General features: G+C 48.0%; 1 protein-coding gene across 1 annotated transcript; it reads left to right on the top strand.

Moving 5' to 3' along the window:
• Window positions 1–67: 67 nt before the first annotated feature.
• atg2a (autophagy related 2A) lies at window positions 68–27183 on the top strand. The gene is made up of 42 exons (XM_062549903.1): window positions 68–574; window positions 1122–1284; window positions 1545–1694; window positions 2913–3015; window positions 5022–5160; window positions 5448–5696; window positions 6014–6113; window positions 6408–6557; window positions 6766–6899; window positions 7561–7636; window positions 7995–8247; window positions 8776–8917; window positions 9311–9409; window positions 10055–10207; window positions 10656–10977; window positions 11319–11406; window positions 11516–11678; window positions 11976–12118; window positions 14220–14350; window positions 15066–15217; window positions 15446–15596; window positions 15890–16074; window positions 16325–16405; window positions 16736–16842; window positions 17186–17278; window positions 17445–17515; window positions 17879–17955; window positions 18190–18360; window positions 18607–18730; window positions 19078–19304; window positions 19577–19809; window positions 20010–20145; window positions 20339–20557; window positions 21055–21156; window positions 21328–21412; window positions 21993–22146; window positions 22476–22545; window positions 22744–22826; window positions 23033–23154; window positions 23564–23718; window positions 24001–24153; window positions 24717–27183. The coding sequence occupies exons 1-42, from the start codon at window positions 404–406 to the stop codon at window positions 24951–24953; spliced, it is 6117 nt and encodes a 2038-aa protein (XP_062405887.1). The 5' UTR covers window positions 68–403; the 3' UTR covers window positions 24954–27183.

Genomic DNA, 27183 nt, shown 5'->3' with positions numbered 1-27183 from the left:
TGCTCTGACGTTATGACGTACCACCACTAGTTCCATCACTTGGCTAGTGTATGAAAACAATAAACAACCTCAGCCACAGAAAAAACGCCAGAGGACCTGTCGCTCCGTTTTCGACCTGAAATTGGTACGGGACACACGGAGACGACCATAGACAAAGACTGTAAAGTCCCATGAGGAAGTAACAGACTTGTGTCTCTCCTGACAAGAAGAATTTGTGAAATTTTAGTCTCAGGAGAGGAAGTTACGGTTTACCCCCTTCCTTAGCTCTAATGAGCTAGCAACCCGACCCTTTGCTCGTCGTTATCGTCCACTTTGTTTTGTTTGTTATGCAGTTACCGGAGGTCTCTTCTCGTACACGCTCTCCACCACCTTTTAGCTCCCTTACCCCCACTTCTCTGGCCCTATGTCTCGGTGGCTCTTTCCCTGGTCGGGCTCAATAAAGAAACGGGCCTGTCGATACCTTCTTCAACATTATCTCGGGCATTACTTACAAGAGCGACTGAGTTTGGACCAGCTTACGCTCGACCTGTACAATGGCAGCGGGGTCATCAAAGAAATCAACCTCGATGTTTGGGTAAGTTACCAGTATCTGGTCCTGGCAGGCTTTCTTGAAGCCGTTTTCTCGCAAGTAAGCAAGGTATCTATCCTAGCTATCTAGCTAATTGAGGAACGTAAACTAGCTGTGCGCTAGGCAGCTTCTTTCCAAGAAGATTTCGCAACCCAGACTCCTAGAGATCCAGTCTCAGAAGTTACGGCTTTGACATGTTGTTTCAGGGCATATGTGTTCATGGCAAAAGGGTGTCAGCATATTACATGACACACTTAGAAGACTGTTACGTGTTTGGGTTGGGATGATTATTGCTGGGGGCTAACTAACGTTAGCCAGCTAGCGGATTGTTTTGCTCTCCAGATAACGTTTACCGCCCCGTACCATCTTACTAGCCCTCTAGCGTTATGGATGTGGTGTCGTTTGGTATCGAGTCAGTTGTTCGCTCTGTATTTCTGTAAGGAATGTCGTCAGTGTTCCTCCTAGCTCCTACTGTGAGTACTGTGTCAGTCTCACGGCCTAGTTCCTTCCTTTTTAAACTTGTGCTCATGTTGTGAACGCCCTAACGTTACAGGCGGTGAACGAGTTATTGGAGTCCCTCGGGGCACCGTTGGAGATTTTGGAAGGTTTTGTGAGCAGCATCGCCGTGACTATACCGTGGGCCGCCCTGGTCACAGACCACTGCATCCTCGAAGTCACCGGTTTACAAATCACATGTCGGCCCAAGTACAGAACAGGTGAGGACATGTCACCTCGACAGGCGACATGTTGGACATTTGGCTTATGGGCTGAAACTTTGCTTTGTTTAGTGTGTACATTCACTGTGAAGGTGGAGAACTGTAATTCTCATTCTCTCGCCTCTGTCACTCCCAAAATAAAATGTAGTGCTTCTTTGGTGTGTTAAGCTGATACAATTGGTGTGTGTGTGTGTGTGTGTGTGTGTGTGTGTGTGTGTGTCTGTCTGTGTGTCTGTCTGTCTGTCTGTCTGAGAACACAGGAGGAGGATGGGACTCTCAGGGCTGGTCCTCCTGTATGACATCCAGCATGCAGCTGGCCCAGGAGTGCCTGAAGGACCCGCCAGAGGCATCCGAAGAGCCGCCTGCACCTTTGGAGGGCCTGGAGATGTTTGCACAAACCATCGAGACAGGTGTGGCTGTGTGTGTGTGTGTGTGTGTGTGTCAGTCAGTGTGTGTGTGTGTGTGTGTGTGTGTGTGTGTGTGGAGATATGTGAGCTGATGAGGCAGCTGTGAGTGGGGTGGATGTACAACAGGTGCTTGGAACTGTGCACTGTCAAAGCATCCTTGTCTTTGTTTGATGCCATATCATATATCACGATCCAACTTAAAATGACCGTTCCGAACCGGTTAGAACCAAATTTAAGAAAAAAAGAAAAGAAATTAGGTCAGTAGGGATATGTGACAATATTTGGATGCCATAAAATAGCCTATTGATAGGCCAAGATATTTTATATTCTTTGCTAATGTCACATTAGAGTATCCAGTCTGTCCTTGTTTAAACTCATATACTTTTATACATTTAGCCTTTCTCTGTATACACGAAAGGAGACATTGGTTGTTTATTGTCAAACAACAACAGAAATCATTCAGTGACTACCTCAATGGAGAAAAAAATCATTTCAAACATTAAAATGTGCACTCCACACTGACCTGCGTGACGTGGGGTCCACTCATGGGGAGACTGATCAGGTGTTACAGGGTTACAGCCATAGCAGCCCAGTAATGGAGTACCTTCCCACTGCGCTTTCAACGCTTCTCTCGAGTAAGCATCTAATAAAGAGAGACGCAGTGAGCACTCGACCCTTTGGTCCAACAGAGGTCTCTCTTCCTTTAGCTGATAGCCGTTCCATTTCACACGAGTGTACTCTTTTGTGTAATCTGGACTGATGGGCAAGTTTTGGATGGCATCCCAAATATGAGAAAGGTGTATTCTCATATAATCTGTACCCTGGGTCCATAAATAAAGCAGCCAAGGAATACGTCCTTTTCAAACTGAGAATATTTTAATCATTGTAATAATAAGAGAATGGGAAAAAACAATGATGTTATTAACTGATTACCATTCTTTTAGATACATGTTTCTGTTCTTGGACATTATTATTTTTTCTTCTGGTTTTCATTTTCGTTCCATGAACCGGTTCAAAGCCTTGCTCTGGATGCACCCTTAACACACACTTTTTCCCATGCACACATACACACGCACATTAACTCTACACACACACATATCAGCTCTACACACACTCAGTCTCAAAATGCACACACCCAGATGATTTCCTTGCACACTGTCACTCTTGCATCTTCTGTGTTACACACATGATCAGCTCACACACTCTCTGTGTTTTATTTAGTGTTACGCCGGATCAAAGTTACCTTCCTGGACACCATCGTCCGGATCGAGCACCATCCCCTGGACGCAGAGTCTGGGGTTGCCTTAGAGATGAACATCAAACGGTAAGGAAAGCACACACACACACACACACACACACACACACACACACACACACACACACACACACTCAAACAGTTGCTTTCACACTGTCAGGGAGTTAAATACTCCTGTCCTGAACTTGACCCAGTTGTCTTGATTGTGCAACTCCATTTTAGTTGAAAGGAGGCTTGTAAGGAGCCGAGCCATTGCTGCTAACTTTGTCATGATCACGTTTCGCTGAGGAGTGAAGTTGGCTACCTTCAAATCAACACACACACACACACACACACACACACACACACACACACACACACACACACACACACACACGTAGAGGGTCATCACAGAAGCACGATGATGACACAGGGGAGAGCAGCTGCTGTCAAACAGTTTACACTAGCTGATGATGACCAGTTGTGTTTAGCACACCAACAACGGACTGATTCAGACATGCTGCACTGTGTTGCCTTCTCCCGTGTCATGATGGCTTGTTGTTTGGTTCTGAGCAGTGGACAGGAAGGAATTATTAGTACACAATTATTCAAGCACAAACACAAGCCCAACACTGAGCTTTTGCCATTGCACTTCCTTATAAAGCACCAGGCCCAGCAGAAATGCACATTTTCACATTTAGTTTTGTTAGGTCCTTTGGGGACTTTCTCACCTCTCAAAAACACTCAAAACAAACAAACAAGCAAACAAGATGAAGAAATGTATGAATAAATGAATTCAAGTTCAACGTTTATTATTTGTCATGTGTGTGATTGCCACAGTGAAATGTGTGACAGGAGACATGTGTGAAAGGAGACATTTCAGAATGTGTTTTCTGTGTGGCAGGTTATATAAGTTAATGCAAGTTAATATATATATATATATATATATATATATATATATATATATATATATATATATATATATATATATATATAAATATATAAACACACTCAGAAATAGAAATAACATTTCATGAATAGAAACACAGTTTCTGGTGAGGGTAGTTTGTATTGCACACTGTTAAGAGTGATGAGTGTAAGGCAACAGACTATCTGTGTGAGTTTACAAATTGGATGGCCTGGTGGTAGAAACTGTTCTTGCGGTCTGTGCTGTCAGGCTGTTTCCAGGATCGCTTGCCGGTAGCAGAGAAAATAGCTGGTGCAGTATGGCTAGTGCCCTTGGTGATGCTAGTTAGTTACATTATTACATTACAGCACATTTAGCAGGCACTTTTTTCATCCAAATTGACTTACACATGTCAACTATATTACAAGGGATTACATTGTCCCAGGAGCAACTTGTGGTAAAGAGCCTTGCTCAAGGGCACAGCAGTGGAAGCCGACAAATTGAATTGACAACTTTCAGGCTACTACATGCTAGCCCAGCTCATTAACCACCACACTACCACCGCCGTGATGTTAGTCGCCTTTCTCAGGCATCTTTGGTGGTAAATGTCCTGAAGGGCACGGAGGCTCTTGCCTGTAAGGTGCTGCGCTGCGCTGCCTCCCCCACTCTCTGTAGTGTGCAGCTCATCGCCAGGCTCTCCAGGGTAATCCTGTATAAGTAGAGCTGATGTTGGAGTTCGTTCCAAACTTCCTGGTTAGGAAATAGAGCTACTGGCGCGCCTTCCTGCATGCTCTCTGAGCTTGGAGAGTCCAGGATGGGTCCTCAGTGATCTTCACCCCCAGGACCCTCTCCACCTCAGCACCTCTCCATGACCCATGTGGATGGACTGGTGCTCCCCTGCTTGCTGTCTCCTCCTGTAGTCCACTATCATCTCTTTCGTTGAGAGAGAGATTGTTGTCACAGCACCAGTTAGCTAGTTATTTTGATGTGCATCATTATAAGCATGATTTCGTATCCACCAGCTTGTTTTGACTTGGTCTTTTGATTGACCCCTGAATAGAATGCAGAAATGGAATGGACTGTGTGCACTGTGCAGTGGCGCTGGCATGGGTTAAAAATGTTCTGTCTTTATGTCCTTGTGTTGTGTTTTTTTGTCCGCTGCCCCGTGTGGTGTCCTGTGGTACTGCAGGCTGGACTACTGTGACGAGGCCGTGAGGGACTCCAGTCAAACGGTGCCTGTAGACATCCACCAGCCGCCTGCCTTCTTACACAAGATCCTCCAGCTCAGCGCTGTTCAGCTCTTCTATGAGAAGATGGGAGGACCCCGGGTAAACACACACACACACACACACACACACACACATACACATACACACACACTCTCTCTCTCTTTGACATCCTTGTGCATTCATAAACACATCATTTGGTTAGTGCAATTCTGAATGAACATGGCCACAGGACCTGAAGCCAAAATAGCTGTTTAATTCTGTGTGTGTGTGTGTGTGTGTGTGTGTGTGTGTGTGTGTGTGTGTGTGTGTGTGTGTGTGTGTGTGTGTGTGTGTGTGTGTGTGTGTGTGTGTGTGTGTGTGTGTGTGTGCACGCCACTGACCCTCAGGATTTGATTGCTGATGATCCCGTGGAGGAAGATCCAAAAGAGGAGGGAGATGATGGTGATGAGGAGGAGGATGACGACGACGACGATGATGATGATGATGATGGTGGTGGTGGTGGTGGTGATGAGGGTGATGAAGGCCCCAGGGCTCACCCCCAACCCCACAGTCAGCCTCTGTTGATTGGCAGCTGCTCTGGTTTCATGGAGACCACGGTTAAAATCAAACAGAATGACATGTTGCCAGGACCCAAGGTAAGTGAGTCTGTCTGTCTGTTTGTGTTTGCCTGTGTGTGGGTGTGGGTGTGTGTGTGTGTGTGTGTGTGTGTGTGTCTGTGGGTGAGTGAAGGGTGGGAGTGTGTGATGTGAATCAATGGATCTCTCTACATTACTTCTGTCTTCTCTCCGCCTTTCCCCACTCTTTCTTCTCTCTTTGTATCTCTCTCCTCTCCCTTTCTCTCTCCCCCTCTCTTCCTCTCTTTCTCTCATTTCTCTCTTCTTTTCTCTCCCATCCCCCTCTCCTCCTCTCCCTCCCTCCTCTTCTCTCTCCCTCCTCTCTGTCCCTCTCTCAGCTGGAGCTGGATGGGAAGGTTGGCTGCCTGCACCTCTTTCTGAGCCCTGACCAGATCACTGACCTGACCAGCCTGCTCCAGGCCCTCTGCATCGAGACAGGTGAGGTGACCCAGCACAACGCAGACCCACTTGTCTCCATAGAAACTAGGGATGCTAGTGGCTGTGGGGGCGTTATTATGCTCTGTGATGCTCTGTCCAGTATTCCTAGTAGCCTCAGTTGTCGGGGACACTATCCTCAGTGTTTCCAACCAACAATAAAAGCATTGCGAGGGTCCAAGGGTTACTTAATTACTGACTCTGTCAGATCAGATCAGGTGTAGAGATAATAGTGATTATATGTTTTCATGTTGTGTGTGTGTGCGTGTGTGCGTGTGTGTGTGTGTGTGTGTGTAGAGTCTGTGGGGGTGTGTGGTGGTCGTAGTCGCCCCCTGGGAACAGAGGATCTGCGAGTGATCGAGGAAGACCTCAACAAACAGCTGAGCACGGAGAACTACACTGCAGAACCTGATGATGAACCGTTCCTAACGGGCCGGGAGAACGGAGGTTAGTGTGTGTGTGTGTGTGTGTGTGTGTGTGCAACATTTTTATGTGTGTGTTGTGTCAGATGCTGTACATTTCAAGTGATTTTTGATGTCTTGTATTGGAAAAGACATGAGCTGAGTGTATTAATTCAGCATTTTGTGCTTGTGTGTATGTATGTGTGTGTGTGCATGCTGTTTGTGTGTGAACGTGTGTGTGGGTGTGTGTGCAGAGATGTTCTACTCCATGGGGCCTGGCATGAGTAGCAGTGTGTTATCTGCGCGTTCAGGCAGTGAGTTCTCAGACAGCGATATGGAGTCGTCCACACACAGCCAACAGAGTTTTACACACCCTCTCTCTCCACAGGTCAGTGTGTGTGTGTGTGTGTTTAAACTAATATAGCTAACTCGCTGTACAGTACAACGATGTGATATGAGTTGTGATATTGATTGTTTTGAAAGTTATGATAATAATACAGCATTTTAAGATATGACTAACATGAAAAACATGCTTTTGAGAAAGTAGCGGAAATGTAAGATGATTACATAGAGAATTCTCCAAAATGATTTTCTTCCCTTTACTACCCACTCACACATTTGCATCCAATTAGTTTAGCCCCTGTTAGCCTGTTAGCCCCTGCAACCCCCTATTAGCCTCTGTTAGCCTGTTAGCCCCTGTTCAGGGCATAGAGTTAGGGTTAGCGTTAGGGTGATCAGCACTTGGTCTTTTCAAGCATGTAATAGAAGCATCATCGCAATAATCTGCCGGCTGTGAACTTGCCGATGTTGCTCATGAAAACAACAGAGTCATCTTCTAGAGAACGTTGTGTTCTGATGACTCAGGCATGATGTCAGTGACTAAATCATCACTGCATTTACAATGCATTCAGAGAGACCAAGAAGCATCCTAGCAAATCCTAGCAAAACAAAGAACTCAGTGATGTGTCTGAACCTGGAGTAACCTTTTTGTGTGTGTGTGTGTGTGTGTGTGTGTGTGTCTGTCTGTCTGTCTGTCTATCTGTCTACAGGGTATGCTGAACTGTCCCAGACGTTATCCTGTAGCAGGATCCTTATCATCTCTGCCCCAATATAATCGGCCACCAGGTACACACACACACACACACACACACACACACACACACACACACAGAAACATAAACCAAATTGATTTAAATTAAAGTCAGTTTCACAGTTCCTGATTGTCTAGGCCAATGAGATTCTTAATTTTAAAAGTTGTTAGTAGACATTAGCTAGGGAGGTTCCATGCTTCTCTTAGTAAGAATTCACACACTTTTAAAAGCCTGCACATACTGCTCCACCGCAGCACAATGCATTATGGGATCTGTGTCATCTGTGTAACTGCTCTCTCTCCCCTGATAGGTTGATCCTTAGTATGTAAGTGCCCTCTCTCTCCCGTGATAGGTCGATCCTCAGTATGTAACTGCTCTCTCTCCCGTGATAGGTCGATCCTCAGGTGGCAGCAAATCAGAGCCCCTGAAGCCAGATGCTTTGCTCCGCTTGACCTTGGGCGGGGTCACGCTGACGCTGCTGGAGCAGAACCCGCCCCCTGGGCCAGACGGAGAGCCCTCATTGGCCGCGGTCTCAGAGGTGTTCTTTAAAGAGCTGGCCTTCTTTAGAGACAGCATGTTCAGCGAAAGAGACTTCCACCACCTCCGCGCAGGATTTAGCAGAGCCTGTCCACACTCACACATCAGGTACGCACCTACAGGTCGAGTACACACTCTCTCTCACACTCACACATTCACAAGCACACACACACACACACACACACACACACAGAGTCAAAGAGACTTCCACCACCACCGCGCAGGATTTAGCGGAGCCTCTCCACACTTACACATCAGGTACGCACCTACAGGGCGAGTACTCACACTCTCACACTCTCTCTCACATACACACTCACATTCTCTTACACACACACACAGATGCAGACAAAGAGACTTCCACCACCTCGGGGCAGGATTTAGCAGAGCCTGTCCACACTCACACTTCCGGTGTACACATACACACACACACACACACACACACACACACACACACACACTCAAAGCACCGTAGAGCACCTTAGGGGTTCTGCAAAGCCTGACAATCACACATCAAGTATGAGATGATGGTACTTGACAATAGTCTATAATTTGCTTTTTTGTTGTCTTTTTTGTGTGTGTGTGTGTGTGTGTGTGTGTGTGTGTGTGTGTGTGTGTGTGTGTGTGTGTGTGTGTTAGGCTGACGGGAGCAGCCATGCAGATATCATGTGAGATGCGGAGTGCGGGGCGACACACACGTGCGGTGACCTCTGACCTGTCCTTCAGCAGACTGGAGCTGCTCGAGTGTCTCTGGGAAAGCACAGGACCTCAGTACACAGAGGTACACACACACACACACACACACACACACACACACACACACACACACACACACACACACACACAGGACATCAACATACATATACAGTACACATGCAGAAACACACATACTGTCCATACCAGCCTGGAAATGAGTATACTGAGATAGAGGCTGTCTTGTCTGCTCACCTTTCAAAAAGCAAGCTAGTTGGTCTGTGTTTATGTGTGTAATTGTGTCTATGTGTATGTGAGTTCATGTGTGTATAATAACTGTGTGTGTGTGTATAACTGTGTGTATAAGTGTGTGTGTGTGGGTGTGTGTGGGTGTGGGTGTGTATAACTGTGTGTATAAGTGTGTGTGTGTGTGGGTGTGTATAATAACTGTGTGTAATTGTGGAATTGTGTTCCTTGGCAGCTCATCCAGTTCCAGACGGCGGGCCTGTTCACCGTGGGATCCACCGCCCGACCCTGTGCTCAGATCCATCACAGACTCTCAGAGAGGAACACACGCAAGGTAGCACACACACACACACACACACACAGTATTAGAGAGCAGCAGCACACACACACCCACACAACATTAGTGAGGAACTCACACACCACATTAGAGAGCAACACACACAAGGTAGCACACACCACATTAGAGAGCAACACACACAAGGGAGCACACACACACACATCATTAGGGAGGTCACAAACAAGGTAGCACGCACACACACAGCATCAGGGACAGTAGCATCTTGTTCACACACACACACACACACACATGCAGCATCAGGGACAGTAGCATCTTGTTCACACACACACACACACACACACACACACACACACACACACACACACACACACATACAGCATCAGGGACAGTAGCATCTTGTTCACACACACACACACACACACACACACATACAGCATCAGGGAGAGTAGCTTGTTGTTCACACACACACACACACACACACACACACACACACAGCATCAGGAAAAGTAGCATGTTGTTCACAGCAACAAGCTAATTTCTCATGCAGTTCATGCAGGAGCATTGGGAACTGACACATCATTGCTTGCTATGAAGGTGTTGGCCATTGCCATTTCTGACTGCTTTTGCCTTGGAGTCACACACATATATATTTTTGGTCCCTTTTTATGTGTGTGTGTGTAGGGAGCGAAACGCGTGTTGCACAGAGAGAGTGTGTTGCGAATAGAACTCGGCGACCTGACCGCTGAGCTGGATCTTGACATCATCGGCCGCCTGGACTGTATCAGCCAATCACTGAGCTCCACCGATTCCCAACATTCACCTACAAAAATGCCGGTGAGCAGACCATCTGACAATCTTTTTAAAAAGTGTCGTTTTTGGGCTTTTTATGCCTTTAATGTCAGGACAGTGAAGAGAGACAGGCAGCGAATGGGAGAGAGAGCAGGGGTGGGATCCGGAAGGGACCACATGGCGGGAATTGAACCTGGGTCGCCAGCATACGGTGCAGGTGCCCCAGCCAGTTGCGCCACAGCTGGAGCCATCTGACACGATGTTGACCTCTAGAGGTCACATGCTCAGTGCCCTGTTGCCGTGAACACGGTCAGACTTGTAGAGTACAGTGGTTGATGTTTAACGTTCTGGGCAGTAATCTGTAATGTTCCAGGGAATAGTATCTACTTCCTGGCCCAGTCTCTCTGTTTCACGCCCTTGTTTTCTCCATCTCCTCCTCCTGTGTGTGTGTGTGTGTGTGTGTGTTTGTGTTTCTGTGTGTGTGTGTGTGTAGACTCCGTGTATAGAGCAGCGCTCCTCCCTCTCGCTCCTCTCTCCTCACGCGGTCCTCAAGCTTCGCTTCCCCATCCCTGACCTCCGACCCCCGGAGGAGCGGCGACCTCCGACCCAGCGGGCGGTGCGGAGCGAGACCCTGAAGCTGGAGGTGTCGCAGCTGGAGATCCAAACCCAGTCGGGCCTGTCCGATCAGCCCGCGGACACACACAAGCACTCGCACACCAGAGCGTACGCAGACACACACACACCGCCCACTTCAGACTCCCAAACGGACCTCAACCTCAGCACGCTGTTTGAAGCCACCTTCAGTGACCTGCACGGTATGTGTGTGTGCGTGTGTGTGTGTGTGTGTGTACAGATTCGGAAGACTGCTTATTGATGCCAAGATTTAGACTTTATAGTTACTTCATCTGCTAAAGTAGTCTCTCTCTCTCTTGACCTTTATCTCCCTTCTCTTCCTCTCTCTTTCTTTGTCTCTCTCTCACCCTCTATCTCTTTATCTCATTTCTCCCTCTCTCCTCTCTTTCTTTCTCTCTCACACTCACTCTCTTCTTTTCCTCTCCTTCTCTTTTTTCTCCTTCTTTCTTTCTTTCTTTCTTTCTTTCTTTCTCTCTCTCTTTCTCTCTCTTCTCTCTTTCTCTTCCCCTGCTTTGCCTCTCAGGTGTGTATGAGGGCTGGGAAGGTGGTTCGTTCCCCTGCATCCGTGTCCAGAAGAGCTCAGACCAACAGAATCCTGATTCCATCCCCAGGTGTGTGTGTGTGTATGGATATGGATAGTATAGAGTAGTCTATATGTTCTTCTAAGATATCTAGAACTCACTGCCGATGGCCTCTCTCTCCATGGCTGTCTCTCTGTAGGATCTCGGTGCGTGTGCGGGGCAATCTCAGCACGGAGGCGGTAGTGGCCGGGGTTCTGCAGGATCTAGGTCTGGGTTCCATGTCCCTGGAGAACCCGTGTGAGATGCGCGAGAAGAACAGCACGCCCTTCTCATCTAACCGCACCATGTTTGAGACCGAAGAGGTACCTGCAACACACACTCACACACACACACACACACACACACACACACACACACACAGACATACTCCACCTTCCATACTTCCACAGACATACTTCCACCTTCTGTGCCTCACATAATCTTCATCTAACACTTCATCACACTAGTTTATATACAATATTGTCACAGCACAGAATCCCATACATATGAAACTCACATCACTGGTACACAAACACTCCTTTAACACTTTTTATTGTATCTACTTTTTCATCCTTTTGTCTGGCCTCCCCCTCGGCCCTATCCACCTCGTCTTCCCTCAGATGGTGATCCCAGCCGATCCGGAGGAGATGCGTGTGTTCCAGGAGCAGTGTGTGTCCGAGAGTCAGTGTGTGGTGGACATCGTCCTGCCTACCGCCTACATCTTGCTGCCCAGTAAAGAGGCCTTCAACAGCATCTACAACAGGTAACCTTCAGTCCTTCACCTGGACATCACTGCAGACCCCTAAAGCGATGGTTACGTATGTAACCGCCGTTCTATGAGTTTCGGAGAAACAAAATATAACCTCAAGGAGAATGTGTCTATATCCTCTACAGAATAGTATGAATTACCCAATCAAATCACAGCAGAGCACTTTCAGAGGTGGGCCCAAAAGACATAGCTGGGGATGTTCTCAGAGGGATCATTCCGGGACAGGGCTGTCTAGGCCCTGCCAAGGACTGGACGTGGGAGGGAGGAGGGTTTGGAAGTCTCAGGAGTATTTCTGGGTACTGAGGTTTGCCGACACAGGAATTGGGAGGGTGTACTGGCCAAGGTGTCTGCCAAGATGTCTACATGGCATTGGCTATTACAGGAGTTATCCTGCAAGAGGAGGGCTCTGGTTGCAAATAACCTAGTTGTGTCCATACTGTGGTATAAACTGGTAAAAAGCCTTCTTGGCATTTAACATTGTGTACAACATCACACAAGAAACTGAGAGATAATGTACAATGGATTGTTAGACCTCTGCCTGTTTTCCATTATCCTCTCTCTCTCTCTCTATCCATCTATCTCTCTCTCTCTCTCTCTCTCTCTCTCTCTCTATCTCTCCATTCCTCTATCCCCCTGCCTTGATATGGGAGCCTTTTCGATCTCTCAGTGTTAATAATGGCTTGTTGATAGGGGAGCACCTCTCAGTGTTAAAGGGATATTCCGCCATTTTTGGAAATATGGTAAGCTCATTTTCCACCTCCCCTCGGGCAAAACAATCGATATTTACCTCACAGAATGGCTGGATGAACGGGAACAAGGTAAATATCGATTGTTTTGCTCGAGGGGAGGTGGAAAATGAGCTTATTTCCAAAAATGCCGGAATATCCCTTTGATAATGGCTTGTTGATAGGGGAGCAACTCTCAGTGGTAATAATGGCTTGTTGATAGAGGAGCACTGCTCATTGTTAATAATGGCTTGTTGATGGGGGAGCACTGCTCAGTGTTAATAATGGCTTGTTGATCGGGAAGCACTGCTCAGTGTTAATAATGGCTTGTTGATAGAGGAGCACTGCTCAGTGTTAATAATGGCTTGTTGATAGAGGAGCACTGCACAGTGTTAATAATGGCTTGTTGATTGGGGAGCACTGCTCAGTGTTAATAATGGCTTGTTGATAGAGGAGCACTGCTCAGTGTTAATAATGGCTTGTTGATCGAGGAGCACTGCTCAGTGTCAATAATGGCTTGTGAGTGCTCCTGTTGAGTGCGGAGTATCACTGGGAGTTGGGAGTGTGGTATGAAACAAGAGGAGGAGTGGTTTCTGATTTCTTGTTCTTTGAGGATTTGATTGGTTGTTGTCTGTGTTTCTGGATGCTCCAGTGCATTGCATGCAGTAATGTGAAGGCCCCAGTAGAGGTTCAGTAGATGAGTGTTTTAAATGTCTCTCTCTCCTCTCAGGATTAATAATGACCTGTTGATGTGCTTTCTCTCCTCTCAGGATTAATAATGACCTGTTGATGTGCTTTCTCTCCTCTCAGGATTAATAATGACCTGTTGATGTGCTTTCTCTCCTCTCAGGATTAATAATGACCTGTTGATGTGCTTTCTCTCCTCTCAGGATTAATAATGACCTGTTGATGTGCTTTCTCTCCTCTCAGGATTAATAATGACCTGTTGATGTGCTCTCTCTCCTCTCAGGATTAATAATGACCTGTCGATGTGCTCTCTCTCCTCTCAGGATTAATAATGACCTGTTGATGTGCTTTCTCTCCTCTCAGGATTAATAATGACCTATTGATGTGCTCTCTCTCCTCTCAGGATTAATAATGACCTGTTAATGTGCTCTCTCTCCTCTCAGGATTAATAATGACCTGTTGATGTGCTTTCTCTGCTCTCAGGATTAATAATGACCTGTTAATGTGCTCTCTCTCCTCTCAGGATTAATAATGACCTGTTGATGTGCTCTCTCTGCTCTCAGGATTAATAATGACCTGTTGATGTGCTCTCTCTCCTCTCAGGATTAATAATGACCTGTTGATGTGCTCTCTCTGCTCTCAGGATTAATAATGACCTGTTGATGTGCTCTCTCTGCTCTCAGGATTAATAATGACCTGTTGATGTGGGAGCCTCCTGTAGCGCCCCCTGCTGACCCAGAGCAGCCGCACGCCCCTCCACACCGCTCAACTCGGGATGATGAGTTCCAGCTCTGCAAATCAGCCTTCAGACTCGGTTAGCCTCCGCCCACCACACACTCCCACCCAGGCCCACACACATGCACTTGCACCAGTCTGGCCTATTGCAGACGCAGTCACATCCTCCAGTCTGGCCTATTGCAGAAGCAGTCATATCCTCCAGTCTGGCATATTGCAGACGCAGTCACATCCTCCGTTGATCTCCCATTTAGTTAGCCTGGCTATCACCAGACTAGCTCAATCTTTTAAGATTCAACATTAGTCTTGGGAGTCTACACTTTATTTCTACTGCACAAGAGGCATGACCAGTGAGCATAGTTCAAATGGCATGAATTTGGATAGTCCTTCAACCAATCAGGCCAACGATCCGGATGCGCCTGGTGGATAAGCCAGTTTGTGATTGGTTCCAGCAAACGTGGACAGGAAGCAGGAGAGATAAATGTGCAGGTTTCCAGCCTGAGCTGCAGGACCAAGTCTAATCGCTGGCTGTTCGGGCTGGCTACCATTTAGTCTACCATTTAGTTTCAAATCATCCTGTATTCCAATCACATGCCCGATGACGTGTTTCATTTCAACCACCCAGTAGCATCTCTGTATTCGTGTCAACCTCGACTCCATCTTTGCGGTCACACACATACAGTACACCTAATTAATCTCTTCATGCACAGATAATGTCACTACGTCACGACTCCTTATAGCGTTTCCCACCGCTCCAGTGTTTTGCGATCACATGTGTGTATGTCTCTCTGTAGACTCTGACTCGGACGAAGAGGACCAGTTCTACTCGGCCAGCGAATCAGCGCGTCGGAAAAAGTCCATGTCCTGCCCTGAACACACCCTCAGCCTGCTGTGCCTCACCGTGCTCATAGGCAAGGGGCGTGTCCAGGCCATGACGGACAGCAAGGTGAGCCAATCCACTCCTCTTGTCACCACTCTGAGATCCATCCACACGCCTTTTATGAAAACTTGTGTGAAGGGCAATCTGTAGGTTGAAGCTTTTGAGTGTGTCTTCCAAGTTTGAAAAAATGTATGAGAAATTGTAGAATTGGAAGAGAGAAACGCATTTCTTCTGATTCTGAAAAAAAGAACCAAGCTGTAAGTGTGGTGCTCTCCTCCCCCCTCTCCCCACCAGAACGAAGCCGGCCGCAAGGTGGAACTGAGTCACGGCGAGCTCATCCTGGATGTGGAGGGGGGGAAGATGTTCAGCGTGACGCAGCATCAGAACACCCCCCATCTCAACTTCCTGACGCTCGAGAGCAGGAGGGTGGAGCTACACCATAGAGGTGAGGGCAAAGGTCACACTTCAGAGAGTGTTGCCATGGCAGCGTTGAGTCTTGGAAAAGAATTGTATGATTTAGCAAATCTTAAGTTTGCCCCATTTCTTATTGTTTGTTATTTGTTGAGTGTTGTTAAGCAGTCAAATTTCTTGTTTGTTTACTCAAACCTGGCCAATAAAGCTGATTCTGATTCTGATTAAAATCCACATATGTCTCTCTCTCTCTCTCTCTCTCTCTCTCTCTCTCTCTCTCTCTCTCTCTCTCTCTGTCTGTCTGTCTGTCTGTCTGTCTCTCTGTAGCGGTTGTACCCGACTCCCCCCTCCCTGAGAAGTTGGAGATGCCCAGGTTCACAGCCCCTGATCATTTGGACCCTACCATCTGCCCCACAGAGGTGGGGGTGAGCAGCGTGGGTGGGCGGGAGACGGGTGTGCAGATGTTGTCCACTGCCATCAAGATCACGCTGGACCCACAGAGGAAAGTGAAGGTCAGCGCTCAGCCACCGCCCGTCTGGGTTGCATAAGGGGATTGTGTGTTTCATAAGTTTGCCACGTTTACATTGGTCTTACACCGTTGAGCTGTTTTGGATGTATTTTATGATTTACTTTCACTCAGGAGGACTAATCTCTGGATTATGTTCATGATCAGATCTAAAGTCTCTTTATGTGTGCGTGTGTGTGTGTGGGTGTGTGTGGGTGTGTGTCCTACTGCAACTCACTCTTATCCTCTTCCTTCAGGAGTTCCTGGTTGCTCTGCGTCTCCATGGCGCCACATTACGACATCACATGGCACTGACCAATCACAGCTGGCATGAGCAGGTAACTGTTTGGGGTGTAGGGATGAGTGACCGGTCTGGTCAAAGATGAGTCAGGTGATGACGACGAACCTGTGTGTGTGTGTGTGTGTGTGTGTTCCTCAAGTAATGATGGACCTCTGTGTGTGTGTGTGTGTTCCTCAAGTAATGACGAACCTCTGTGTGTGTGTGTGTGTGTGTGTGTGTTCCTCAAGTAATGATGAACCTCTGTGTGTGTGTGTTCCTCAAGTAATGATGAACCTCTGTGTGTGTGTGTGTGTGCTCCTCAAGTAATGATGAACCTCTGTGTGTGTGTTCCTCTGGTAATAATAAAGCTCTGTGTGTGTTTCCTCAGCTGGTGGACTTCCTGGATGTGGTGGATGATGACATTTTGGGATACACATCTCCCGCTGTGATCACGGTGCTGCACACACACCTCGCCACCTGTGCAGTGGACTACAGGTAACACACACCTAGTCAAACACACATCTGCTCACACACACACATACAGTGGACTACAGGTAACACACACCTAGTCAAGCACACATCTGCTCACACACACACATACAGTGGACTACAGGTAACACACACCTAGTCAAGCACACATCTGCTCACACACACACATACAGTGGACTACAGGTAACACACACCTAGTCAAACACACATCTGCTCACACACACACATACAGTGCCAGTAGTGGTAGAGAGTGCTGCTGTTTCCTCTCACCTCTCTAGTCTCTGTATCTCGTAGGCTCTCTCTTTTGTTTTTCGTTTTTTGTTCATTCATTTTCACTCTCCTTTCTCAGGCCCCTCTATCTTCCTCTGAGAGTGCTGTTCACTGCCGAGTCCTTCTCTCTGTCCAGCAACATCATCGTGGACACAGCCACCTTCCATCTCAGGTAACCGTGGAGATCTCGTCAGTGCTGAAGCGAGGGGTCAGCTGATGTGATTAAATGGACATGTCAGGAGCTCACATAGGCTACTTCCCATAGCTGTGTTTGTCTGCGTGCTTATTTTCTTATTTTGTGTTTGTTTATGTATTTATTTGTGTATGTGTTCTTGCAGGTTCATCCTGGATGATTCGGCTCTGTATCTCTCAGACAAGTGTGAGAGTGACACCGTGGATCTGAGGAGAGGTACGATTTGATTGATTTCTGTTTTTGGGAACCCAACCCATAACGTTTGTGTCTACTGCATGCTAGCCATGTTCCTCAGCCACACCAGTACCTCCCCCCCACTACTCCACCACCCACACCAGATAAACATACTGGCTCTGTCTTAGTGTGAGCACATTTTCTGCTTCCTGTACGTGTATTTATTCAATGACTCTATTGGTCTTTGGGGAACAATCTGCTCTAACTTAGAACCTAACGTCGCAACCTTCTATAACCATTCACTCTTGTGTAGATTATGTGTTTGTGTGTGTGTGTGTTAAAACCATTCACTCTCTAGTAGAATATGTGTTTGTGTGTGTGTTAAACCAATTGTCTCTCTTTCAGATTATGTGTGTGTGTTGGACATTGATCTGTTGGAGTTGGCCATCACCACCTGGAAAGGCGGCAACTCTGGAAAACTGGTAAATAGAACACACACTCAAACACACATCTCACACATACATCTCACATACACACAGTCACAAACAGAGAAGCTGAAGCAATCAATTTATTTCTTTTTATCATTATTCGCAAGGTAGTAATCCAATAGTAGTTTGTAGTTTTAGTGTAAGAAAGAGGAATACTCAACCTCCTCGTTATGATTGTGTGTGTGCGTGTGTGTGTGTGTGTGTGTGTGTGTGTGTGTCCGTGTCCAGACCCAGCCCTTGTTTGAGCTGCGCTGCTCCAATAACGTGGTGCACCTGCACACCTGTGCGGACTCCTGCGCCGCTCTGGTCAACCTGCTGCAGTACCTGGTTGCCCAGGGCGACCTGCACCCCCCGCCCAAACACACCTCCCCCACAGAGATCGCCGGACAGAAGCTTCCGGTAAGGAAATGAAATGAGATGTGGAAGAAATGTGCAAATGAAATGAGATTCTGTTGTATTGTAAACGTGAGCATTAAATGTTAGATAGATGAAATAAAGCATTGAAATATAAATGTGAGAAACGGAACATGTGATATCTGGTCTGTAGTACTTAACTCATTGGTGCTCTGTTGTTATGAGTTGTATGTAAATGTGCGCCTTTTTTTATTGGCTGTCGTTCTGGTGATGACCCTGTGACCTGTGAAGCTATCAGAAAGCCCCGCCTCCCTTCCACCATGCCCTCCTGCAGAGACGGCTGAAATCAACCAATACGATCTCGCCGATGCCTTGATTGACACAGAGAGGAGCCGAGACGAGAGGCAGGACTCTGGTGAGCTTTGTATGATCCCAACAACATTGCAGTACTTTTCTGAGTGTTAGCTGCATTGTGTATAAGCTGCAGGACAGTGTTTTATGCAAGTTGAAATAAACAAAACCATATTAATACCATATTAACTGCCCCTGTGTATTAATCTCATGGCTGAAGGAATTTCGCAAAATCAATGTATAAGTCTAATAGTTGGGAAATTACTGTAGTATATGTTTATATTTCATTTCCAAATTAGTTTATCTATAGGGCCTGCTGTATGAAATGTAATATTCCTAATTCACCTATCAGTGTTAAATGCTGTTGTTGTCCTCTCTCTCCTCTGATTGGCTGTGTTGCGTGATTGACAGATTCCCCCACCTCTGTGCCACGCGCGTCGCCGGTGTCGGTGTACCTGTTCCCAGGTGAGGCCCCGAAGCCGCGTCCGGCTGTGCTGGAGGGGGACGAGCTGGAGCTGGACACAGAGGTAACCACGGCGACGGAGGCACACGCTGACATGGTGTCTGACGAAGGCTCCGAGGGGTCCACCGACAACGACGACTTCTGCATTCTGGAGGCTCCAGGCATGGGCATCCCGGTAAGAGTGTGTGTGTGTGTGTTATCGTGTGGTTTGCCAGAGTTCTTGTCCCCATGTGAATGAGTGTGTCTGTATCTTCATGTATTTGTCCATGTGATTATGACGCGATCTCACAGTCTATAGTCCTAACATAACACCACTTCATGTTCCCTCACCTCTCTCTTTCAACTTCTATCTCTCTCTCACTCTCTCTCTCTCTCTCTCTCTCTCTCTCTCTCTCTCTCTCTCTCTCACTCTCTCTCTCTCTCTCTCTCTCTCTCTCTGTCCTGTAGCCCCGTGATGGTGAGCCCGTGGTGACTGTGTTGATCCCGGGCCCCGTGCGTGTGAAGGAGGGGCATTTCTCTCGGCCCCGGGGCAGTTCTGACCTGCTGCGTGCCCCGGCGCGCTTCCCCGTGCCCCAGAGCCGCCTGGTGCTGAAGGAGATCTCGGGGGTCTGGCATCTGTACGGGGGCAAGGACTTCGGGGGCAAGCCTGCCACACCTCACGCCCACCAACAAACCCAGAGGTACACACACACACACATGCACACACACACACCACCTGCCACACACACACACACACACACACACACACACACACACACACCACCTGCAACACCTCATGCCCACCAACAAACCCAGAGGAACACACACACACACACCCACATCAGTGAGCTGCATTGCATGGTGTGCTGCGTAGGTGTGTAATTCTCCTCCTGTCCTGCAGGGGTCGCTCTGCTCCAGCGGGGGCCCGTGGGTCGCCCTCGCGCTCCGTGCCTTCCTCCCGGCCACAGAACTCCTGGCGCTGGCAAGGAGGCAGCGGCCGCCAACACACACTGCTCATGGAGATCCAGCTCACCAAGGTAGCGCCCGTGTGTGTGTGTGTGTGTGTGTGAAGAAAGAGATATTCCTTGTGTTTGAATCTCCAGTAAGATGCATATCTGTGTGTGTGTGTGTCTAAAGAGATGTTCCTTGTTTATGGATCTCCAGTAAGATGCATATCTCTCTGTGTGTGTGTGTGTGTGTGTGTGTGTGTGTGACATCGTGTGCCCACAGGTGAGCTTTCAGCACGAGTCGTACGCGGTGGCGCCCCCCACGGCGGCCCCAGGTGGGGAGGAGGGTGTGTGTGTGGGCGTGGGGGAGCAGCCCGTGTCACGCCAGGTGTTCATCGTGCAGGAGCTGGAGGTGCGCGACCGCCTGGCCTCCTCCCAGATCAACAAGTTCCTCTATCTCTACACCAGCGAGAGCATGCCGCGCAGAGCACACTCCAACATGGTGAATACACACACACACACACACACACACACACACACACACACACACACACACACACACACACACACAGATCAACAAGTTCCTCTATCTCTACACCAGCGAGAGCATGCCGCGCAGAGCACACTCCAACATGGTGAATACACACACACACACACACACACACACACACACACACACACACACACACACACACACACACACACACACACACACACACACACACACACAGATCAACAAGTTCCTCTACCTCTACACCAGCGAGAGCATGCCCCGCAGAGCACACTCCAACATGGTGAATACACACACACACACACACACACACACACACACACACACACACACACACACACACACAAACAGTTCAACAAGTTCCTCTATCTCTACACCAGCGAGAGCATGCCGCGCAAAGCACACTCCAACATGGTGAGTTCACACACACACACACACACACACACACACACAGTCACTCATCCATAATATGTGTGTGTGTGTTCCAGCTGACGGTGAAGGCGCTGCAGTTGTGTCCGGAGTCGGGACTGGGAGGACCTGAGTGCTGCCTGAGGGTCAGCCTCCTGCCACTGAGACTCAACATAGACCAGGTACATACACACACACACACACACACACACACACACATGCCTCCTGCTACTGAGACCCAACATAGACCAGGTACACACACACACACACGCTTCTGATGAGTGGCCGATGGTCTAACCTCGGCGGTGTGTTTTCATGATGTTCAAGAGGTCTGTGTTTCCTCCATTTCCCAGGATGCCTTGTTCTTCCTAAAAGACTTCTTCAGCAACATGGCGTCCGGCGTGAACCCGTACATGCCCGTAGACCTGGCGGCTGAAGGTAGGAGAGACTTCTACACTTCTTCACTTCTTCACTTCTCCACTCCACACCAGTCTCTCTCTCTCAGACTTAAATCCAAAGTGCTCTATTAGCACGACTCCAGCTTTCGTGTTGCTAAAGCTAGTGTCACCAATCAATCACACCATAATATCACAAGAGGGGACAAATAAATACAGCAATGTGGGTAGAAAATGTCAACATCCAACTCCCAGTGTCCCTCTCTCACATCCACTTGTCTGTCCCTGTACCCTCCTTTCTGTCTGTCTGCATTCCCTTTCCTCTCTTCCTGTCCTCCCTCCTCTTCCTCTCTTCCTGTCCTCCCTCTTTTCCTCTCTTCCTGTCATCCCTCTCTTCCTCTCCTCCTGTCCTCCGTCTCTTCCTGTCTTCCTGTTCACTCTCCTCTTCCTCTTTTCCTGTCTTTCTCTTCCTCTCTTCCTGTCCTCTCTCCTCTTCCTCTCTTCCTGTCCTCCCTCCTCTTCCTCTCTTCCTGTCCCTTCTCCTCTTCCTCTTTCCTGTCCTCCCTCCTCTTCCTCTCTCCCTCTCTTCCTGTCCTCTCTCACGTGACTCTGTCTCTCCGTAGTGAGGCCAGAAGCTACTCAGAAGCAGCCCGACGACGCAGAGCCTGTTGCTGGGCTGGGCCCTGACCTCACCGCGTCCGTGGAAACGACCTTCAGCGAGCAGAGCTCCTCCTCCGCTGGCTCCGCCTCCTCCACTGAGCAGCCAATCTACTTCCGGTAAACACACCTATAGAACCAAAGGCCAATCAGAACAATCAAACACACCTACAGAACCTTTGAGGGCCAATCAGAACCAGAGCACACTAGCCATGCCAAATGAGTATCTGTCTCCCACAATTAGTCTTTCTCTCTCTCTCTTACTTTCTCTTTCTCTATCTCACACTTTCTCTTTCTCCCCCTCTCTCTCCCTCTCTCTCGCTCTCCTACTTTCTCTGTCTCTCTCTCTCTCCATCATACTCACCTGCATTACCTGTCTTTCTCTAACCCAATGTCACTCCCTCCCTCTCTCTTCCCCTCCATCTCTGATCTGTCCGTCATGTTCTCAGGGAGTTCCGCTTCACGTCGGAGGTGCCCATCTGGCTGGACTACCAAGGCAAACATGTGGTCATTGAGCAGGTGAGTGGGCTGAGAGCACAACACTAGTGAAATGGGCTTAAACGCACAAGTGATTGTGGAGACGTCGTTTATTTCCGTTTCCCTCTACCTGCCTTTGTGTTTCTGTTTGTAGAGAATGAAAGGAGCACTAGAGCAGAGAGTATTGTGATGTCGCGTGTTGATGATGTCATGTCTCATGGTTTTGATGTCACCCCACAGGGTACCTTTGCGGGCATTCTGATTGGATTAGCCCAGCTGAACTGCTCTGAGCTGAAGCTAAAGAGACTATGCTGCCGACATGGGTAACTCCTCTACTTTCACTCTTTATTTGTCTCTTCACTCCTTCTTTCTCTTCTCTCCATCCTTGTGGAGGCTCATGTCTGGTGACTTCCCTCCTGTCTCATGTAACGACGCGTCTGTGTATTGATTCAAATGCACTGTTTGGCTATTTCAATCGTGACCAATGATCATCTCATTAACGTATGTTCATTTGTTTTCCTGTTTAAAGTCTGTTGGGAGTTGACAAAGTGATTCAATACGCTGTGAATGAGTGGCTGACGGACATCAGGAAGAACCAGCTGCCGGGAATTCTGGGAGGTGTAGGCCCCATGCACTCTGTAGTCCAGCTGTGTGAGTAGTTTTGATTGTGCTCCATTGGGGCTTATCTTGGGCCTTTTGAGAAATGTGAGTGTTGGATGTAGGTGTGTGTGTGTGTGTGAGTGTTGGATGTAGGTGTGTGTGTGTGTGTGTGTGTGTGTGTGTGTGTGTGTGTGTGTGTGTGTGTGTGTGTGTGTGTGTGTGTGTGTGTGTGTGTGTGTGTGTGTGTGTGTGTGTGTGTGTGTGTGTGTGTGTGTGTGTGTGTGTGTGTGTGTGTGTGTGTGTGTGTGTGTGTGTGTGTGTGTGTGTGTGTGTGTGTGTGTGTGTGTGTGTGTGTGTGTGTGTGTGTGTGTGTGTGTGTGTGTGTGTGTGTGTGTGTGTGTGTGTGTGTGTGTGTGTGTGTTTGTGTGTTTTATGTGTTCTTCTCCGTCCCTGTGTCCAGTCCACGGAGTGAGGGATCTGTTCTGGATGCCCATCGAGCAGTACCGGCGGGACGGCCGCATTATCCGCGGCCTCCAGAGGGGGGCAGCATCCTTCGGCACATCAACTGCTGCAGCAGCCCTGGAGCTCAGCAACCGCCTGGTGCAGGCCATTCAGGTCATTACACCCACACACGCATATCCACATGTATACAAACACACACGCGCACAAACACACACCTATGCATCCACATATATGCAAAAACACACAGAAACACATACTCACACACCCATGCATCCACATGTATAAACACTCACAGAAACACATACACACACACACACATTCACAGATCTACAAACATTTCTGAACATGTACAGTATATGCATACATTTACACTCGTGTGTGTTTATGCACATGACCTATGTGTGCAAATCCAAATAATGTGTGTGTGTGTTTTAGGCCACGGCTGAGACTGTTTACGACATCCTGTCCCCGACTCCGCCCCTGACGCGTTGCATCACAGAAGGTCGCTCGGCCCCCCGACCCAGACGAACCCCCCAACCTGCCGACCTCAGGGAGGGCGTGGCCAAAGCCTACGACACCGTCAAAGAGGTGAGCACTCCTCATTGGCTGGCCTGCTAGAGATGCACCTGCTAGTCATCAGCAGAGCAGAGGGGTGTGTGTGTGTGTGTGTGTGTGTTTGTAGATGTTCTTATGCGTGTGTATGTGTGTGTGACATAGTGCCTATGGTTGCATGCATTCTGACTGCCATACCAATGAGCCTCAAGCTGAGTACTAAGCTAGTCATCAGCAGAGGTGTGTCTGTGTGTGTGTCTGTGTCTGTGTGCATGTGTGTGTGTGTGTTTGCATAGTTTCCCTTTAAGGACGGTCAACATCTACATGTAACAGTACCTGTGAATGCCTGTTTTTCCTTGGTCTAATCAGAGTGTATCTTGTGGGTGTGTGTGTGTGTCTCTAGCAAAATTCTGCTCAATTTCTGTGATAATTGGCAGTCGCCACATATGGAGAAGGGGTTGTTTTTTGTACTCATGAACTGAGACCAGAGGCGTAGGCTTCTGGGTTTGCAATGCTGGTGTCTTAGATTGTTTGTGTTCAATGACATTTATTGTAAAATGTGAACACAAATAAAGGTTCTTCAAATGTGTGTGTTGTAGGGGGTGATTGACACGGCGCAGACGCTGTGTGTGGTGGCGTCTCGAGGGCACGAGCAGAAAGGGCTGCCGGGGGCCGTGGGCGGAGTCCTGCGGCAGATCCCGCCCACCGTGGTGCGGCCGCTCATCGTGGCGTCCGAGGCCACCTCCAACCTGCTGGGGGGCATGCGGAACCAAATCAAGCCCGACGCGCGCAAGGAGGACTTCTTAAAGTGGCGCACAGAGGAAGGGCAAGAGTGAGTGAGTGAGTGAGTGTGTGACTGTTAGTGTGTGTGTGTGTGTGTGTGTGGGTGGGTGTGGGAGGGACAGAGAGAGACAGAGGGGGCACCGTGGATGGACATCAAATGGATGGAGTCTAATGTTACTGTGGAGGACTTCGCCTGTGTGTGTGTGTGTGTGTGTGTGTGGTCTTAGAAGTATGTGGCTTGTTTGTCATGGGAAAGGCATCATGAAGCTGCATGCATGCTTGTGTGTTTGTGTGTGTGTGTGTTTGCGCATGGTTGTGTGTGTTTGCAAGGTACGGGAGGAGTCTATATCAGTGCAAAAACAAACTTGCAAAGACAAACCACTATGGTATGAGTGAGAGCCAGTAGCACACACACACACACACACACACACACACACACACACACACACAAAAAACACTACGGTATGAGTGCGAGCCAGTATTCTTTAAAAGCTTCCATATGTGTAGAACATGTCACACACAGACACACACACACACACACACACACACACACACACACACGCGTATGCACGCACGCATACACACACTTGCTCTCTTGTCTTTGTGATTTTAATATTAGAGCATTTTGCTGACCTGACTGACACCAGAGATTTGGTGTATTACATTTTTTGTCTGTCTGTACATCTGATCTAGTGTGTGTGTTTGTGTGTGTGTGTGTGTGTGTGCGTGTGCGTGCGTGTGTGCGCTTATATTTGTGTGTGTCAGCGTGTGCGTCTGTCTGTATGAAAAGTCACTGTAGTGGTGGTCTTTCTGTAGAACATGATGCCAGTGTATGTCTGTCGTCTCCTCTCAAACCTTGCCTATCTTGTGTGCCATAAGCGTGTGTGTGTGTGTCTTGTCTGTCTAAGTAGCTGCCGCCCCATCTCAGTATGCTGAGTATTTGTGTTCACGCTTCCTCTGAGAGCCAGTAATGCAGCATTGTTACACTAACTCCAGATGTCGGCTTTAGGGCTTGAAACGTCCCCGTTATGGCTAGCTGACACTCACACAGACCTCTCGGCCATTGGCTCACCTGTCCGGCACCAGTTAGCGTTGTGTCAGCCACATGAATGTTAGCAGATAGCTATCTTATCTTAGCTGTGATAGCGGTGATTCATTTGAAGGTCCTCACCGAGATATATATCTGCTAAGCCCTGGCTAGGCGTCTCATCTGTGACGATAACACGATAACGTGTCTTCTTCTTCTACAACACTTTTAGATCTCTGCTGCTCATCCAGTACTTGTCTGCTAAGTCTGTCTGTGAACACCGTTCCTCATCACGACACTTCTAAATGTCTGGTTAAACATCTGGTTAGCATCTTCTCCATGTGTGCTACACGTCTGATTAGCATCCACTACTTGTCTGCTATACTTTTGGTTAGCGTTCTCTCCATGTCTACGTACACGTTTGGTTAGCATCTTCCCCCTCAAGTGTGCTAAACATCTTGTTAGCGTGTTAGCCACATCTGCTAAAACGTGTATTTGGTGCATTTCACCTGTCTCCTATGCGTTAGCTTCTGTTAAGTTTGGTTGCATAGCAACTGAGTCTAGACATGCTCCAGACCAGGGCCGCATCCGTCCCAGACCCCCCCACCCCACCCCCCTCCTCCACACTGGCCCCCACTGGCTCTCTCTGACTCACTTGCCTTGCCTTCTTTGGTTTGTTTTGTTTTGATTTAGTTCTCTTATTTTTCAAACCCAATACCTTTTTGTCTTTTATTTTGTAATTATGAGTTAACTCTTGTTGGTAACTTTTAGTAATCATATTCATGTATCTCTTTTATTCTGTGTGTGTGTGTGTGTGTGTGTGTGCGTGTGTATGTGTGACCCCTTGTGTGGAGGTCGAGGGGTGTTTTTACTTCTTTTTTTTTCTGAGTTGATGTTTTACATTTTTATCTTAATATGTCTAAGGGAAGTATGCTGTGTGTGTGTGCGCGCGTGTGTGTGTGCGCGTGTGCATGTGTGTTAGTGAGAAAGAGAGTGAGTGGGTTGGTTGAGCATGTTTGCATGGTTGTCTCTACAGAGTGTTTAGTAGAGAGATTCTGTGTGTGTGTGTGTGTGTGTGTGTGTGTGTGTGTGTGTGTGTGTGCGTGCGCGCGTGTGTGTGTGTGTGTCTCACTCGTCTGCGTGTTTTGTGTAATTATTACTCTTATCAGAGGCTGTAAGAATGACCTGTACAATACCAAGACAATGTGTAAACAAACCTTAATACAAAAATAAAACATGTACATTATAAAAAGAGA

This window comes from Sardina pilchardus, chromosome 11 (assembly GCF_963854185.1).
Source record: "Sardina pilchardus chromosome 11, fSarPil1.1, whole genome shotgun sequence".
In the NCBI taxonomy this organism is placed as follows: domain Eukaryota; kingdom Metazoa; phylum Chordata; class Actinopteri; order Clupeiformes; family Clupeidae; genus Sardina; species Sardina pilchardus.
This window is presented reverse-complemented; position numbering and strand designations above follow the sequence as displayed.